The sequence below is a fragment of the Plecotus auritus genome, assembly GCF_963455305.1.
Source record: "Plecotus auritus genome assembly, chromosome: 4".
In the NCBI taxonomy this organism is placed as follows: Eukaryota; Metazoa; Chordata; class Mammalia; order Chiroptera; family Vespertilionidae; genus Plecotus; species Plecotus auritus.
This window is the reverse complement of record NC_137775.1, coordinates 4,096,607-4,115,222: the sequence shown is the minus strand read 5'-3', so window position 1 is coordinate 4,115,222 and position 18,616 is coordinate 4,096,607. Positions and strand designations below refer to the sequence as shown.

The 18,616-nt window shown below is 53.2% G+C and overlaps 1 protein-coding gene across 1 annotated transcript in view; it reads left to right on the top strand.

The window, feature by feature from the left end:
• The first annotated feature begins 6,951 nt into the window (after window positions 1-6,951).
• Window positions 6,952-18,616, top strand: part of IGF2R (insulin like growth factor 2 receptor) — a 103,084-nt gene continuing 91,419 nt past the window's right edge. Inside the window, 1 exon segment of the mRNA XM_080666273.1 lies at window positions 6,952-7,268. Coding sequence (XP_080522399.1) covers window positions 7,120-7,268 — 149 coding nt within the window. The 5' untranslated portion in view covers window positions 6,952-7,119.

Here is an 18,616-nt window from a genome sequence, read left to right as displayed (position 1 = left end):
AGGTATCTCATTTCTCTATGCCTGAACAAAGGTCTCACCTTTTAAAGGAGGATAATAGAAGTACCCGTCCCATAGGTGTGCTCTGAGGAGTCAATGATAGAATGCAGAATGGTTTTGGATGCATAGTGAGTCTTTAACAAGCATTATTTTGTCAGCTATTATTGTTCCTCACTTTATATCCAAGGAAATCTAAATTTCTTAAGTGACCCTTTAAGATCCTACAGGAAATGGCCCTAATAAAATCGTTCCAAACTTATATTAAAATGGACTATGGTCCCTATTAAGCCATGAACTACTTGAGGGAAGGAATACATTGTATAAGGCCAGGATGTAGCACCATCTTTGGCTAAAGTAGTTTCTGTTCCCATACGGTTTTCACTCAAGCAAAGAAGTCTTGTTCCTTACACAGCTTCGGTCTGTTTCTCCCTGAGCCTGGTTCTCCTGTCTACAGTGTCCTTTCTCTGCATCCCCTCGCCCCATCCTTCCACGCTCCACTCAGAAACAGTCTCCTCCGTGATGGGATTTCTTTCCCACCTTCTTTTTTTTTTTTTTTAACATATTTTATTGATTTTTTACAGAGAGGAAGGGAGAGGGATAGAGAGCCAGAAACATCGATGGGAGAGAAACATCGATCAGCTGCCTCCTGCACACCCCCCACCGGGGATGTGCCCGCAACCAAGGTACATGCCCTTGACCGGAATCGAACCCGGGACCCTTCAGTCCGCAGGCCGACGCTCTATCCACTGAGCCAAACCGGTTTCGGCTAAATTAATGTCTTTATTGATTTTCAGAGATAGAAACATCAATGAGAAAGGAGCATCACTGATTGGCTGCCTCCTGCATGCCCCCCTACTGGGGATTGAACCTGCAGCCCAGGCGTGTGCCCTGACCGGGAATCGAAGAGGCACCTCTGCTTTCTATCTGTACACGTGGCCTTGCGTCCTTTTCTCTTCTGGACCATTTGAAGTTGCCAAGACTGCGATACTACACTCAGCATGCATCGCACAAGAAGGACATTCTACACCAGGGGTGGGCAAACTTTGTGACTCGAGGGCCACAATGGGTTCTTAAACTGGACCGGAGGGCCGGAACAAAAGCATGGATGGAGTGTTTGTGTGAACTAATATAAATTCAAAGTAAAGGAGCGGAGGGGAGAGCAAGAGAACCCTCCGCTCTTTCGGCTCCGCGGGCCGGATAGAACAGCCGAACGGGCCGGTTCTGGCCCGCGGGCCGTAGTTTGCCCACGGCTGTTCTACACACTCACATATCCTTATCTCAGTCAAGAAAGGTAACATGGGTTTGAAGACACTGCTGACCATACAGGTTTTTTTTTTTTTTTTTTTTTATATATTTTATTGATATTTTACAGAGAGGAAGGGAGAGGGATAGAGAGCTAGAAACATCAATGAGAGAGAAACATCGATCAGTTGCCTCCCGCACACCTCCCACTGGGGATGTGCCCGCAGCCAAGGTACGTGCCCTTGACCGGAATCGAACCCGGGACCCCCCAGTCCGCAGTCCGACGCTCTACCCACTGAGCCAAACCCGTTTCGGCTGTTTTTTTTTTTTTTAATATATTTTATTGATATTTTACAGAGAGGAAGGGAGAGGGATATAGAGTTAGAAACATCGATGAGAGAGAAACATGGATCAGCTGCCTCCTGCACACCTCCTACTGGGGATGTGCCCGCAACCAAGTTACGTGCCCTTGACCGGAATCGAACCCGGGACCTTTCAGTCTGCAGGCCGACGCTCTATCCACTGAGCCAAACCGGTTCCGGCAATACAGGTTTTATTTATTTTCCTGGGCTGTTCAGAAAAGCGGCTGGAATTTGTTGTGCCTCCTGCCCGAGAGCCACTGAGCACCAGCGGCTGAACAGCGGGTGGATGTATCCCACGGGGGCGTCGGCAGCTTGACCGTCAGCACCGTGGCTCCAGACACCAGGCAGGGAGGCCCACAGCAGCGGGGACCTCGGTTCTTGCTCTGCCTCCTCCTGAGCTTGTTCCCAAAGCCAGGCAAGTGCCCGAGGCGGGAAGGCTGAGCCTGCTCGTGGGGCCGTGGTTGGCGCTGCGGGGTCTGCCCTGTGGTTGCGAGGTGTATTCCTCTAGCGCTGCCGCCAGCAAGTGCCACTCTGTTCACACAGACACTGATGTCTCACAGTTCCGGAGGCTGCAAGTCCAAAGGGAAGGTGCCGGGAGGGCCGTGTGCTCTCTGAAGGCGCTGCGGGGATACTTATTCCGCTCCCCTGGCCGCTGGTGTTGGGGGCCGTGCTCGCCACCCCCGGCTCGCCGATGCTACTCCGGCATTCCCATATGGCCGCCTTCTCCCTGTGTCTGCCTCTCCTCTTCTGCTCAGGACCCGGCCATACTGGACTGACCCCCCACCCTCCAGTATGATGTGATGCTAGCAAACTGCATCCGCAACGACTGTGTTCTCCGATAAGGTCACATTCTGAAGTAACGGGGGGCTGGGACTTCCATACCTCTTTTTAGGGGACGTAACTCCACCCATAGCATGGGTCTTGGGCTAACACCTCTGAGTCTCTGTTTTCCTCAAGGTTTGCAGCAAAATTTCAATGAAATACAGGAGAGTTCGTTCCTGGAACGTTTGCCTTTGGAGTTTCTAATATACGATTTTCATCCAAGTTTTTCCAGTGGTCCCCAAGCTCCCCGTATCCCTTCCTTTTTTGGGATCCAGGCTCCAGGTAAGGGTCATGCATCGTATTTTGTTGTCTTGTCTTATTCTCCTTTAATCCAAGACAGTGTTTCTCAAACCTTCGCGCCTGTGAGAATCCCCCGGAGAGCTTGTTCCAACACTTTTCCAGGGGCCGGCGCCAAAGACGGGGAGTCACTAGGTCAGAGTTTGTGTCACTAGGTCAGAGGGGAGGGCGTGAACGGGCGTCTCTTTGTTTGTTTGTTTCTGTTTTAATCCTCACCTGAGGATATGGCTTTCATTGGGGGGAGAGAGAGAGAGAGAGAGAGAGAGAAAGAGAAGAGAGAAGAGAGAAGAGAGAAGAGAGAAGAGAGAAGAGAGAAGAGAGAAGAGAGAAGAGAGAAGAGGGAAGGGAGGGAAGGGAGGGAGGGAGGGAAGGGAGGAAGGGAGGGAGGGAGGAAGGCAGGCTGGTTGGTCGCCTCCCACCCTGGCTCAAACCCGACCCTCTGGGACCCTCTGGTGCACAGGATGACGCTGTAACCAAGTGGGCCACGCCAGCCAGGGCGTGAACTGGCACCTGTAACAAGCTGCTAGGAAATGCCAGAACGGCTGTTGCCAGGGCCACACGTTTGCAAACCACCGATCCAGGAGAGAGTCACACACCTTCCCTGGAGAGGCCGGATGGTGAAATACTTGCCGTTTCGCGGGTTCTGCTGCAACGGCGTGCTGCCATTGTAGACGAGCGAGCGCAGCCACAAGGACAGTGCAGACACAAAGGGTGTGTTCCAATGGCACTTGACTGTGTTCCAATGACACTTGACTTTCAACACAGCCTCCTGCTGGCCAGAGCGGGCCCTCAGCCTGCTGTGTGCCCGCCTGACCCCGACAGTGCTCCCGTTTCTCCCCTATTTGGAGGCGGGGGGGAGGGATGTTCCAAAGCACTCACATTTTTGAACTGTCCAGTTCCTTTTTCTAGCAGAATGCTTCACAACCTGGATTTGGTTTCATTCTGATTACATTTAGGTTCTATGTTGGCGAGAATACCACAGAAGTGGTATTTAATGCCGCCACCCTTTAATGCAGTTCCTCGTGTGGTGGTGACCCCCAACCATAGAATTATTTTCGTTGCTACTTCGTAACTGTAATGTTGCTACTGTTATGAATCGTAATGTAAATATCTGTGCTTTCCGATGGTCTTAGGCGACCCTGCTAGCAGTTCTCAACCTGTGGGTCGCGACATTAGAAAGGTTAAGAACACAGATATTTACATTACTGTTCATAACAGTAGCAAAATTACAGTTATGAAGTAGCAACGAAAATAATTTTATGGTTTGAGGTCACCACCACATGAGGAACTGTATTAAAGGGTTGCGGCATTAGGAAGGTTGAGAACCACTATAGTAACTATAGGCAAAAACTGTGAAAGACCTTGAAATGGACCAAATATACTAGTGCTGTTGGGTAACTTGAATAGAAAGCGGGGCATTGTCTAGTGCAGCTGTGGGCAAACTACGGCCTGAGGGCCGGATCCGGCCCGTTCGGCTGTTCTATCCGGCCCACGGAGCCGAAAGAGCGGAGGGTTCTCTTGCTCTCCCCTCCGCTCCTTTACTTTGAATTTATATGAGTTCACACAAACACTCCATCCATGCTTTTGTTCCGGCCCTCCGGTCCAGTTTAAGAACCCATGGTGGCCCTCGAGTCAAAAAGTTTGCCCACCCCTGGTAGTGTGTCTCTGGGTTATCTAATTGGCTGCGGGTCTGTGCCTTCCATTGCCTTTGAGCTCTTTTCCAGCTCTGTAATTTGTGGACTGCTGATGGTATTGTCTCTTCATTCTTCTCTTTAGAAATGCAAATGGTGTCCATTAGACATACAGTTGATTTGTGACCTGCGGATGTTGATCAATCTTCTATTAGGCAATTGAACGTCAGCGTCCTGACTGCCTATATATAAAACGTTGGGTTCTCTCCGCAATCTACCTTAAACCAGTTGTGACATGTTACTGGTTCTTACATTAATTAATGAGTTAAATAATACCTTTGACATGTTCCTTCCACATCTGCATCTGAGTCATAATTATACTCTGGGCTTCCATACTAACCGTTAGCAGTATTTTTCATCACAGCACTTTAGAAAGCAGAAGTGTTGGTTCGTTACAAATGTTGGTGATACTAATGTAAATCACTGGATTAAGGTGGTTCTACCAGACCCTGCCCTTGTAAAGATGTATTTTCTCTTTATTAGGAAAGAAATACTTTGAGACAAAGTGCTTATTCCAGTTTGCAATAATGTTTTCACCTGGTGGTCTGAGTATCCACTGAAGATCTTGGCCCGTGTCAACCATAACATTGGGATTGAAAAACATGACCCTGACGGGGAGAATATGCCACTCCAAAATGTGCTACTTTGGCACCTGGGTTATTTTGAACTGGAGGGCAATCGAGACCCAGGGGACTCAAGAAAATCCTTCACCTCTCCCATAACCGCCTAAAAGAATTTAGACAGAAGCCTGACTTAGAAAGAGAGCTATTACCACAGATGACCTTTTAATCTGAAAGACTTGCCTGCAGCTCGGGGCAAATCTCTGGTTTTCAAACTCCGGCTCTTCCTGTAGTTCTGGGAATTGCCGTCCTCTCCCGTGAAGCCCCAGGCTTAACTCATCCCATTCCTTCGCTTAGGATGGCATATAAGCCTCCATTGCCTGACCTTTGGGGTCTCAGATTTTTATGGGGCTTCCATATGGCCGAAATGAAATGTGTTCCTCCTGTTCATCTGCTTTATGCCAATTTAATTAGGAGGCCAGCCAAAGAACCTAGAAGGGCAAAGGACATTTTTCTGCCTGGACAAATCCTTTCTTGATGTCCCCACTTGGACATGGGAGCCACTCCCTTTGAGCCACTCCCACACCTTCTTTCTTGGGCCGGATCACTCTGCGGCAGCGTAGCCACAGGCTCTGGGACTGTCTGGCTTGGGCGCAAACCGTGGCTTGTTCACTTACTAGCTTCGTGACCTGAAAGTCACTTAATCTCTTGGTGCCTCAGTTTCCTTTAAGTATAAAACGGTGCGATAAAGATACCTTTCTTACTGCCAAAACCGGTTTGGCTCAGTGGATATAGCGTCGGCCTGCGGACTGGAGGGTCCCAGGTTCGATTCCGGTCAAGGGCATGTACCTTGGTTGCGGGCACATCCCCAGTAGGAGGTGTGCAGGAGGAAGCTGATAGATGTTTCTCTCTCATCGATGTTTCTGACTCTCTATCCCTCTTCCTTCCTCTCTGTAAAAAAATCAATAAAATATATTAAAAAAAAAGATACCTTTCTTACAGGATTGCCTTGGGGTTAAAGAAGCTAAATGAAAGCACCAGTATGTTGCATCGCACCTAATGACCTACTCAACACATGTTGGCTATTATGGAACCATGGTTAGTGTGCGTGTGTGTTTCAATTCCAGCTTTGCCACATCTCCAAGCGTCTCTGGGTTAAGTTACTGAACATTCGGTGCCTCCACCCCACCTGTTACCAGGCTCCCACCTCTGAGATGTCCGGATTCAAGCAGCGCCGGCCGCGTCAGGGACGGAGCAAGCATGAACAGAGGACATGCTTCCATCGCGGTGATCCTGGATGTGGTGTTTGCTGCAGGAGAAGGTGAGTGGAGCTGAAGACTTTTTACTTTCACTCTGCCTGGCCCCGAGGCGGTCACATGGTATGGGGTCCACACCACGTTTGAACAGAGGGATGGATACAGCTTTGTTGAGTGGCACTCGCTGGACAGTTACCCTTTTGCCTCCTTCATAGGTCGCGGTCCCATGTTTGTGCCTCCCTTTTCTTTGCAGGCGTCACGCGCTCAGGGAAGGACGTTCCCGCAGAAGGTCGTGGGAGGCTCTCTGGGCAGAGGTTGGCGAGCCCGGCGCAGGGCTGCGCGATCTGAGCCCGTGGGGCAGGACGCGGAGGAACAGCTGTGCGGTGGCATTCACGGCTGGGCGCTGAGCCCTCTCCCGGCCCGACCCGGTCCGCCCAGGTTGGGAAACGGTGGCTCTTAAGTTGAGAAGCGCCCACGTGCCGGCGGGGCGTTCGCTGGGAGACACTGAGGCCGCGCCGGGCAGACGGGTCTCCGCCCACACCTGCGCCCGCGCCCCGCCATGCCGCTTCTCACCCCGCGCGTGGGGCGCCCACGTGACCGGGCCTGGGCGGAGCCGGCGGGCGGGGATCACCTGAACAAGGGAGTCACGTGAGCGGGGCGGGGCGGGGGCGGTGCTGGCGGTGGTCACGTGACGCGGTTCCGGGGCCGCCGCCGCCGCCGCCGCCGCCGCCGAGCCCAGCCGAGCCGCGCGCCCCTCGGCTCTCACTCCGCTCCCGCTCCTCTCGCGCTCCTGTCCGCCTCCACCCTGGCGGCGCATCCATGTCCCGGGCGCGGCCCCCGGCAGCCGCGCGCCGCTAACCCCGCGCCCACCGTGCAGCCCGGGCCCGGCGCGATGGGTGCTGCCGCCGGCCGGAGCGCCCACCTGGGGCCCGCGCCCGCCGGCCGCCCGCTGCGCTCCCTGCTCGCGCTGCAGCTGCTGCTGCTCGTCGGGGTCCCGGGGGCCGCGAGGGCCCAGGGCGCCGAGTTCCCCGAGCTGTGCAGGTGGGTGGCCCGCCCGGCGTGGGCTCCGCTCGCGGTGCCCCGGCGCGCCGCGGGGCTGGGTGGGGGGCGGGGGCGCTCGGGAAGGGTCTGGGGTCCCCGAGGCGCACCTCTCGTCCAGGCTTGGGTCCCCCCCGCCCCCGAGGGAAAGTTGCCCGCGTGGTGGGGAAGGAAGACACACCGCAGGCGGGGTGGTGCGGCGGGCGGGGGCGCGCCGTGCTGGCGCTGGCCGGGGGCCGGTGCCGGCCACTTGTGGCTGTCACTAAGTCCGGGCGGCTTTGTGTGCGGGCGGCGGGCCGGCGCGACCCGTGCGGGGGACCCGCCGCGGGCACCTCGCGCCCGGCGCCGGCCTCGCCGCGGAGCGCCTGCGAAAGTTGGAGGCGCAGGAACTCCGGGCACGGCCTCGCTTTGTTCCCGCTCCAAGTTCCACCGGCGGGGCCGCGGACGCCCCTTCCGTGGGACGCTCGCGCGCGCACACGGCCGTGGAGTTGGGCTTTTGGTTTTTTTATTTGCCGATTGGTTTCCTCCATGTGGGTTTTCCATTTTTTTTTTCTTTTAAGTGTCATTTCCACCGAAAGCGACTTTCTTTTTTCTCCCTCTCTTTTTTTTGATGGGGGAATGGGGTGTATTGGCTTTCAAGATTTCACCCTTCGCTTCTCCGAGCCCAACTTCCTGTCTAGTTGCTCACATGATGTCATTGTCTCGTGCAGATTATTCTAGCGGAGCCTTTTGCTCGGGGAACCATGATTGTGTAATGTAATCGCCGGTCTTGTCGACGGCTTTTCGTTTTCTGCGATGGCGAGGAGCCCCGGGGAACGTCTGTGCGGAGAGTGTTCTGACCAACCTCCTGCGGACTGTGGAGGAGGATGGAAAATCCAGCGGGGACCCCCCCCCACCCCCCCGCTTTGGTGTAAAGAAAGCAGATGGAAAGTTGAGGGGGCCTGGTGGCCAGCCCACGGTCCCCCTGGGCACTAGCAAGTTCCTTCCCAGGAGAGAGTGAGGGTGAGCCCGCTGTGAGCCGAGCTGTGAGCTCCTGGTGGGGCTTCGTGGGGGCTGCTTCTCCCCATGCCTTACTCAGAGATGGCCTTACTGGCGCCCCCACCCCCAGTTCAGAACTGGGAGACGTATTTTCCCCAGGAGACGGAGGCTGAGATCCTCTTTCTCTCCCCTTTATTTGGCGGGGGGAGGGGCCGGGAGGGCGCGTTTACTGCACACGAGTTTATGGGCCAGTTCGGCGCCCTGACCCACACAGTTGCTCAGGTAATGAGCACAACACACAGCAAAGGCCTGCAGCGTCCGCCAGGTCGGGCTGAGGCTCCCCTGCCCGGCCCCCCGAATAACGGCTGCGGTGACCAGCCTTATCTCCCAGACATTCGTCCTGCTGGGCTCGTGATGTCCAAGTCCTGCTCTTGTTAGCAAATCGGAATGTATGTCTTCATAGTTAAGGTTAAACTTGGCCTCAAGGGCGGCCCCATACTGCGTTGGCTGGCTGGTGTGGGGGAGGGGGGGGCTTGCTTTTGCTTTGGTGTAGTCACTCCTGCGCTCCTGGAACCTGCCTTCATTAACTTCATCTCCAGGTGGAACACGGCCTCCTCGCTGTGGAGCAGAAAACGGCCTTTGTATCTTTAAATACTTCTCTCTACTGTTATAGGTGGGCATAACTTACCACAGGGAAGAGTGCCTGCAGGGCGATATGCACGGTTAGCTGATAAGCGTGCCCTGGGCGGGTGTATCGGAGGGGATCTTTAAAGTGGGTGTGCTTCGTTTTTCTCAGGACGAAAACCCCTCCGTCCCTTTAGGGCTGGGGCACGTTTTTCCCTTTGTCTGTGGCTGCTCTGTGCTTAAGGAGACCTCTCCAGAGCCATGTGCAGTCTCTCAACCCAGTACCTGCCAAGGGGAGTTCTTCCATTGGTTTGTTTTAAGTGGATACCTTGGCCTAGATCCTTGTGAAGGCATTTTCTTTGGGGGGTGTGTGTGAGAGAGAGAATAATCGTTGTACTTTTTTGAGATAACACTGGCTAAAAGTTCCTTAACTCCAGCACACACTTACTGGAAGATCGGGAATGTGAGCTGATCTTTTTTTTTTTTTTTTTTTAAATCCAGTAGGAAAAGTTCTATGAAATGTCACCAAAGCAGGATGGATGAAGCTGCCCTTTCAATCCACTCCTGGGTGTCCATTTGGCTGAAACGTAAACAGCTCTCCGAGGTGTGAAAGTGGGCTTGGGAAGGGTCACCGTTTCTTTGTGCTGCTCGTCTGTGGAGGCAGGCCCTGGTGGGCACAGGATCGCACGCCAAATGCTTTTCTGTGGGATATTTTCTATTGAAAGTGTCTCATTCATTGTGGTTTGGTGCCCAGGGCAGTCCCTAGACACCCCTCCTCCGAGCCACAGGTTTGGAGTGCCCAGACGCTGTCCAGGCCTCACTAGACCCCCCCCCCCCCAATAGTAAATTCTCACCGCCTCTAAAATACGGAGTTGGAGTTGGAGTTCTGCGGATACAACCTCTCTAGAATCCCAGAGGGACGTTCATCTGCAATCCCTTAGGGCCAGCGGGAGGGGAGCTTGTCCCGTGCCGGGCCCTCGGATTGGGGGACAAAGCTTCGGGGTGAGGAGTGGCCCTGACCATTGTTGGGGTCAGGGTGGTGGGCAGGGTGCAGTTCCTGGCGCGGTCTGTTGTGGGAACGATTTCAGCAGCAGCTTGAGCTGCGCCCGTGCGCATGGAGAGAACAGAAAGGCAGGGACCGCACGTTTCCCAGACTGTGTCTGGCTCCACGTGGCACTCACTGAAAGCGCTGGTTCTTTGGGGCGATCCAGTTCTAGTTTCTGGGTGTCAGGAGGACTCCTGTCCGGGTGAGCCCTGTGCCGTGGAAGAAGTTGGCGACTCTTAACTGCAGAGTCAGCTCTTTGTCGGGAGGTGGTGGCTATTAGGAGACCTTGTTTTCCGAGGCCAGCGTGAGGTCTTGAGGCCCGAGGACTGTTGTGCTGGCGAGGAATGTCTGAGGGTCTCAGGACCAGAGGGGGAAGGGGGGGGAGAGAGAGAGAGAGAGCGAGAGAGTGTGCAAGAGCGAGCAGAGGCCACACAGTCACCAGAAGTGACTACCATGCCCTGTAGCTTTCCTCACTGTGGTGTGAGTCTCACTTTCTAAAAGTGTTATCTTGCACGTACAATAGGTGAGCTTCCACCCTTTATTTAAGGTGTTAACATCCTTAATGAGTGAGGTCTTAACAGTTTGTACTAGTTATAAACTAATGCATTGGGCTGGCTTGATTTACGGAGTTAACCACTTTAAAATTTATTCAGAACAAGTTTCCCCCCAATTGTTTGGGTATAAATCCTGGAAGTTTTTATTACATTGAGGACAAGAGGATAATGAAGCCAGCTGGGAGTTGAGGTTGGTTTAGTTGCTGTCTCTAGATTTTTTTCCCTGCATTTTTTTTTTTTTTTTTCCGAAGGAACAATGCTTATATGCTTAATTTGGGCCACATGTTAAACTTGGACCGCATCCATTTGTGTGTGTACATTTCTTGCAACAATAAGTGTGTAGAAGTCCAAGATTGTTAATTACGGGTATATTAGACCACATGCATTAATTCTTAGAACAACTTCCGGACAAATTCCCAGGCAATGAATTCCTGATTGGGCTCCACATCTTTTATCATTGTATCGCAGAGGATTTTTTGAAGGATGGGGTTGAGAAAAAGAATTCCGATGTTCTCATCTTTATTCTGACCTTGGCACATAAAACTGTATTGTGCCGGGCAGAGAGAATTCAACAGGGTTCCAGACCTGGGACTTGGGGCAGAGAGTTGCTCATTACTTTGCAGGCCCTGTTCGTTCCTTCCTTTTTACAGCTCGTCCCAGGAATGGAGACTTCGCGGGAATGCCCCCACTTGGTCGTGGGTGGTGTGTGAGGTGGATGGAGCGGAGAGTGGGTCTACTCACAGGTCCTTCGTTTTCCTCACAGCTGGCTCGTGGCCGGTGAGGGACAGAGGCCCGAATATATGCTACGAGTGTCTCTTCACCTTTAGCCCTGGCAAGGTGACGCAGGATTCGTTTATTCTGCTAGTAGTTCTTAAGCATTTCTTAAGCGGAGGGGAGATCTGGGAGGGGCTCGAGCTGGAATGGAGACATCTCACACGGAATGTCACACTGGGATCCCAAAAGATTGTGTTGGCCTTGGCCTTGGCCTTGACTGCTCTCCCTGGGAGGCAGCGGCCATGGACACCCTCCTCCCCTTATTTTTGTTAACTTTAAAGAACATGTCATCTTAGTCTTGATTTTGTTTTCAATCCAAGAGTAATTTAGATGTTGCTAGTTTTTGGCTATCATGAATAAAAGCCATTGTGAATATTTGAGTACAAGATTTTGTACATGCATTCTTTTTTTGGTTGGGGGGGGCGGGCTTGGAGGGAAGATACTTGAATGGTGAGTGAGCGTTTAACTTTATGGAAGCTGTCAAACCGTATTCAGAAATGGTTGTCCGTTTTGTGTTCCCACCAGCAATTTGCTCCACATCTTCTGCCAACACTTGATGGTATCAGTCTTTTCCGTTTTAGCAGCTCTTGGGGTTTGCAGTTGTATCTGTGGGTTTTAATGTTCGTGTCCCCGCTGGCTCTGATGTTGAATATGTTTTTTTATTTATTGTGATGCCTAATGATGAGTGTCTTTCATGAACTCTTGACTATTCGGATGTCGTGTGTAGTGTCTGTTAAAAAGAATCTTTTGTCCCTCATCCCTTAAAATTTTTTTGGGGTCATCTTAGTTTTAAGAATTCTTTTTTCATTCTTTTCCTTTTTATTTTATTTTTATTTTTAAAAAAAATATATTTTATTGATTTTTTTACAGAGAGGAAGGGAGAAGGATAGAGAGTTAGAAACATCGATGAGAGAGAAACATCGATCAGCTGCCTCCTGCACACCTCCTACTGGGGATGTGCCCGCAACCAAGGTACATGTCCTTGACCAGAATCGAACCCGGGACCCTTGAGTCCGCAGGCCGACGCTCTATCCACTGAGCCAAACCGGTTAGGGCTCCTTTTTATTATTTAAAAAATATTTTTATTGAATTTAGAGAGGAAGGGAGAGAGAGATAGAAACACCAATGATGATAGAGAATCATTGATTGTCTGCCTCCTGCACGGCCCCTACTGGGGATCAAACCCAGGACCCTTCATTCTGCAGGTCGACACTCGATCCACTGAGCCAGACTGCCTAGGGCTTAAGAATTCTTTATGTATTCTGGGTACAAGTCCTTTCTTAGGTATATATAATATGTATTATGAATATTTTTCCCCAGTCTTTGGCTTGCTCCTTTTTATTTCTTTAATATATTCTTTGAAAAATAGATACTTTAAAAAATTTTGATGAACTCCAACTGATGTTTTTTTTAAAAAAAATAGTTTTAAATCTTTGCTCACCTCAAGGTTTCTCAGCCTCAGCAGCGTTGATATTTGGGCTGGATAACTCTGTGTGTGGGATCAGCAGCATCGCTGGCCTCTACCCACCGTGTGCCAGGAGTGCTGCCCCCGCAACCCCAGTTGTAACAAGCAGAAATGTCTTCACATTTCAAATGACTCCTAGGGTGGAGGACAAAATTACCTCCAATTGAGAATCATTGGTCTACCCTAAGGTCAGATAGATTTTTTTTCCTGTGATTGTTTCTAGCAGTTTTAAAATTTTAACTTTATGTTTGCCCATGTGATCATTTTTTGAGTTAATTTAAAAAATGTTTTTATTTTTTTTTTTAGCTAGGAAGGGAGAGGTGGGGGGAGAGAAACATCAGTCCTGGGGCTGCCTTTTGCATGCCACCCCGACTGGGATCGAACCTGAAACCCAGGCGTGTGCCCTGACCGGGAGTGGAACCGGCGACCGTTCGGTGCACGGGACCGCACGCAGCAAACGGAGCCACAGCAGCCAGGGCCGAGTTAGTTTTTGTGTGTGATGTGAGGAAAGGGTGAACTTACTTCCCCCCATTAATATCTCTGTTTCTATTTGCTAGTACTTTATGTAGGATGCTCGCAGCTGTTTTTAAGAGCGATTGGGCTGTGATTTTCTTTGCTGTGCTGTTCTTGGCTGCCTTGAGTATCAAGCATATGTTTGCTTTGTGGAAAGAGCGAGGTAGATTTTAGTATCTCATGTGCCATGGAACAGTTTCTGCAGAGGACCGACATCTTCTTTTTCTTCCATTTTGGGAGAACTCACCAGTGAAACTGGTGCCTTTGTGAAGGAGGAGTTTTGCCTATAGTTTCAGTTTTATCTGCTTTATCTACTCAGATTTTCCACTTCTTCTTGAGGCACTTTTGGTAGTCTGTTGTTTTCCTAGAAAGTTTGTAATTTTAATTAGGTATTCATATATAAGTATGTAGCAGGCTACTTCTCTACTTCTGAAAATACTGTTTGTGTCTGTAGGTAAATTTAAAAAATTCCTGCTCTTTATTTATATAAAATTTCCCCCTCAATCACATTTCCTAAAGATTTACCTTTTTTTAATCTTTCCAAAAGAAACAGCGTCTCTATCACCATTTATTTTCCATGCTCTTAATTTCTGCTCTCTATTACCAGCTGCCACCTCATCCTTCTTTTTCTAGTTTGAGATGAATTTAAAGCTGCATGCTTCTTTGTCCCGAAGATCACACCACTCACAGGCTTTGATACGTCGTTTTTAATCCTTCAGTTCTGAATATTTCCTTCTGGGACCCAAATGTTCTAACTGTGTCCACTTCCTGAACTCACCAAGTTTTTAGACGCTGTATCCCCAGGTGAATGGATTTCCCCCCTCATTGTGGCCGGTAAACGCGGTAGAATTTATTGACATTTCCCTTGTGGCCTAGCACCTAGTCAGGCGGAGTGTTGTGTGTGTTTGGAAACAATGTTCTCTCTCTGAGTCAGAGTTTCATTAGTGGGGCTGGGCTGGGTCAGCCTTTCCTTAGCCTAACCTATTCTTTGTCTTGCTGGGTCTGTCTTTTGCATCTGGCTACCACTTTGGACGGGGCTCCGGAGAATGTCTTGTGTCCTGTGTCCCAGCTTAGCAATTCTCCTGTGTTTGTAAGCCCTTTAACCTCTCGAGTGTCCAGTGTGTGTGTGTGTGTGTGTGTGTGTGTTTATGTCAGCAAGGTTTCCAGTGGAGGTATATTTGCCACGGCCTGTTCTTGCTTCATGGACGGCTCTTGGAAGAGGCTGTAAAGTTCTGCTCTGTGAAGGCTGCTCAATCCATTCTCGCTCCCTGGGTCCAGCTTCTTTGTTGGCATTTGTAACATGGATTTCGTGGTGCCCTGTGGCCACTGGTGATTCCCGAGAGAGCTCGGTGCAGTCCAGCCCCCTCCGGCCCCCCCTCCGGCCCCCTCCGGCCCCCTCCGGCCTGCAGCTGCACGGAGTCAGATGGAAGCAGTTGCTGGAGCTTGGCTATAAATTGTTTTTGGGGAGGTCGGGGGATGGGCAGGGCGTTCCTCTGGCTGGTGTGTCTCCATGGCTTTTCCGCCCTCCCCATTACGACCCCCAGCCTGTTCCTGCCAGGAGACAGCTGCTCGGCCCCTGCGGATGGCCGCTGGCAGGGTGCGGTGTGTCCCGCCCGCAGCTGGAGCGGGAGAGCTGGATTATGGAGTTGGCTGGGGCAGATGGCTTCCTTTCTCTGGCCTCAGTTCCCTCCTGCGAGATGGGCCCTGCGTTGGGAAGTTGCTGTCCTGGTTTTGAATCCAGACTCTTCCCTTCACTAGTTGTGGGGCCTCAGGCAAGTCAGTGATCCTGAGGTCTTCCGTCCTTGGAACCCACCGGTGCTTTTAGGGCTGGCAGGAGAGTCCGAAGGCTTGGAGGTGGCGGGCTGGCCCATCTCAGGCTTCCCACATGGCGGGGAGGGGCGGCAGTGAGTGCCTTTTCTCTCTGAGTCGGGGCTGCTGTGTTAGATCAGAGGTATTTTTAGCCCGTTACTCTGTACCCCCGAGTTCCCATTAGTGTCTTGGGGCTTCTGCCTCAACCAGAACACATTTCTCATTTATCTGTTTTATGCATTGGCACCCCACGTAAGAATCCTTTGGAGAAAGCAACGTTTCCATCTAAAAAAGTTTTCAAACCACTGGACTGTGATTCTCGGGGTCCGTTTTGCATCCAGACTCCTGTGGTTTCGAGGTATGTATCCTCGAGGATTCCTGCAGCCCCGAGGAGCAGAAAGCCCAACTCACATTCCCTCACACAAGGAGGGGCTTGAGGACAGGAGGTGTGGGGTTTGGGCCGGTGCCAGGTGCCATATGTCGGGTGGCCGGGGGCCCCTTCCTGCCGTTTTCTTGGCTTCGTCCTCCCTTCCTGTTGTGGCTGCTGCACTTCAGTCCGAGTGGAGAAGTCCCAGCCGGCCTCGGCCCGGGGGCGATGGTCAGGGGGGCTCCCGCCCTCGCGGGCCTCACCAGGTGGGGACAGGGAAGGAGGACGCAAGCCCATGGGAAGGTTGGGAAAGCGCCTCGCGAAAGGGCTTCGGGAAACCACTGTGCCAGACGAGAAGCAGCTGCTGCAGTGCGGGCGTCGAGGTGCCCGAGCCCCCCCCCCTCCCCCGGCCCGTTCCTGTGGCAGTGTGGGTGTGGAGCAGGGCCTGCGAGTCCTCCATGCGGGGAGGTCCCCGGCCCTCTGGTTCCGGTGACACTCGCCCCTCCGATCCACTCGCGACCTTGGGTGGGATTTTCCTTTTCCTTTTGTGCGTTTCGATCCCCGGGGGCAGCATCCTTTGGAGAACACGAGGCCGCTTCCTCAGGCCCCGGAGCAGATCCTGCACGCGGTTCTGTCCATCCGGCCGGGAGGGTTGGAGGGAGTGGAGATGGTGAAAGTATTTTTTAAAAAAAATATATTTTAAATATATGTCTATTGATTTTAGAGAGGAAGGGAGAAGGAAAGGGAGATAGAAATACCAACGATGACTGATCGGCCGGCTGCCTCCTGCACGCCCCACACCAGGGATCGAGCCTGCCACACGGGCATGTGCCCTGACCGGGAATCGAACCATGACCTCCGGGTTCATAGGTCGACGCTCAACCCCTGAGCCAGGCCGGCGGGGCGAGATTGTGAAAGCCTCCCTGTCAGTTTTGTCCTAGCACCCGGGGGGCCAGGGAACGGCCAGGGAACGTGGGCGCAGTGCAGAGTGGGCGGCTGTCGGGGGAGCTCCCTGCCGTCGGAGCTTGCGCCCGTGCCGGCCCGTGCTCTGCACTCACGTGTGTGCGGCTTGCACACGGAGAGCTGGTCAGGAGCCAGTGACCACCGGGTTTTGACTGTGTATAAAGTCCGTTTGTTGCCATCTCTGCTCTAAAGCGGTTAGATACTCTGAAGCACTGCCTTGCACGGAGGAACAGCAAAAACTCCCCAACAGCCCCTGCTCCTTGCCCCCGGCTTGTAAGCAGAAACCCAAACCACTGGCCTGGGAGAGCTGAAGAGCAGGGTTCCTAGAAGTGACAAGGGTGCATCCCACTGAGTCACTCTCGGGGGGCGGGGGGGGGGGGCCGGCTCCGCCCCCAGCCATCTGCTCTAGAAGTGTGACCACAATCAGAGTGAGGTGCCAGCGTGCCCTCCTGTCTCTTTAGAGGTGGCCCCATAGAGGAGGCAGAGGAGTTAGTGGCGTTGGTTGACGTTCTGAGGTGGGGGGTGGGAGGGGAGAGGGAGGATTTGGGCTGTTCTCAGTGGGTGCACCCCCTGACCTGTCTGTAAGATGGAGTTTCAGCAGAGACCATGAAGGCCATGAGTGAGGGAACCCTGCATCTAGTTGGGGGGATGTCCTCTGGCAGGGGGCATCGCTGACATGCTTGAGGACTGGCAAAGGGGCCCTCCTGGCCGGAGCAGCGAGTGACCGAGAGGAGAATGGGGGGGAGGACCAGGCAGGCTGAGTGAGCAGGGCCCCGGCCTATAGGCCAGGCAATGGCTCGGGCCTTCATTCCGAGGGAGGATTCTGAGCAGAGGAGTGACCTGGGGAGCTGGCATCTTTGATAGACGGGTAAGACGCCGTAGGCTGGACCCAGGGTTGTAGCGTCGGGTGTGGTGGAAGTGGTAGGATTATGGTTGTTTTGAAGGTGAAGCCGAGGTGGTTTGCTGATGGTTGGTTGTGGGGTGTGAGGAGAGAGAGAAGAGAATTGCTTGATGCAGGGGGAAAGAATGGAATCGCCGTTTTCAGAGATGGGGAGGCTGCGGGAAAAGCATGTCGGGGAGAGAAGGAGTCTCCCCTAGACGTGGCTCGGCCATGGTGGTGGTGAGGTGCCTACTAGACATTCAGCAGGGAGGTCCTGTGGGCGGTGTGCCTCCGGGTTGAGGGCAGTGCTGTGGGCTGGGCACCCCATGATGGAGCTGTACCCCCGACGGGGAACCAGCAGAGGAGGCTGACCGGGAGCTGCCAGGGAGACAAGATGAGAAACGAGGAGAGTGACGTCACACCGAGCATCCGGGACTGATGGCTGGGTTTGCATGCGGCGGGCTTTGGTGACAGCGGCCCAGGCTTGGGTGGAAGCTGGGCTGGATTTGAGGGAGGAGGGAGGCCAGGACGTGGAGACAGCGGGTCTGGACCAGTCCTTCTGAGGAGCTTGCTGTGAAAGGGCTCAGAGAACCGTGGTCGCTGCCCTGGAATGTGGGGCCCAGGGAGAGTTGTAAAATGGTGCTCGGAGAAGCGAGGGGAGGAGGGAGCGGAGAGGAAGCAGGCAGTCTGTGGGAGTGCCCGAGCCAGGGCTGAGGTGCAGGCACGGGGTGCCGGCTGGCCCTAGTGACCGGAGGGAAGGCAGAGGGTGGGAGGACCGTGCAGGCATCGATGGAGACGTGGGTTTCCAGTTCAGTTCCCCCAGGATCTAGGACGCCAGGTCTCCCCTAAGGCTCGTGATGGGACACCGGGCCTGTTTCCTCTACAGGTTACGTTGACGGGGTGAGCCAGTGTGTGCAGCTCATTCCCTGAGCACGCGGGCATCTCGTTCGTTGCCCAGCGGACATTCCTCTTGTTCTTAAGTCTTTTAGGGTCAGGTGAGATGATGCTGTTCTTTCTAAATGAACGTGTGCGGGGATGTGTGTTTCCTTTCCCCCCCGCTGAGCCCCAGGTGCCAGTCTTACCTGCACCCCAGCCTCTGCAAGCGGGGATGGTTCCTGTGTCACCTCGTCAGCCTGGGGAGGAGCCGGCACCCTCGGTGGCGTATTAGCATCGTGAGCTGACCTGCTGAGCTGAGGGCCCAGGACTTAGGAGGCACCCCTCCCTCCCTCTGAGGGAGGGACTCTGTGTCCGGGAGGGGTGTCTGGGGCCTGGGCGACGCCCGGGCCGGGGCCTGAGCATTAAGGTTCGCGTTCTCTGCCGTGGGCTGGGTGGACTGTCACGGCAGTTGGATGCCGACATCCGTGTAATGAAGAAGGAGG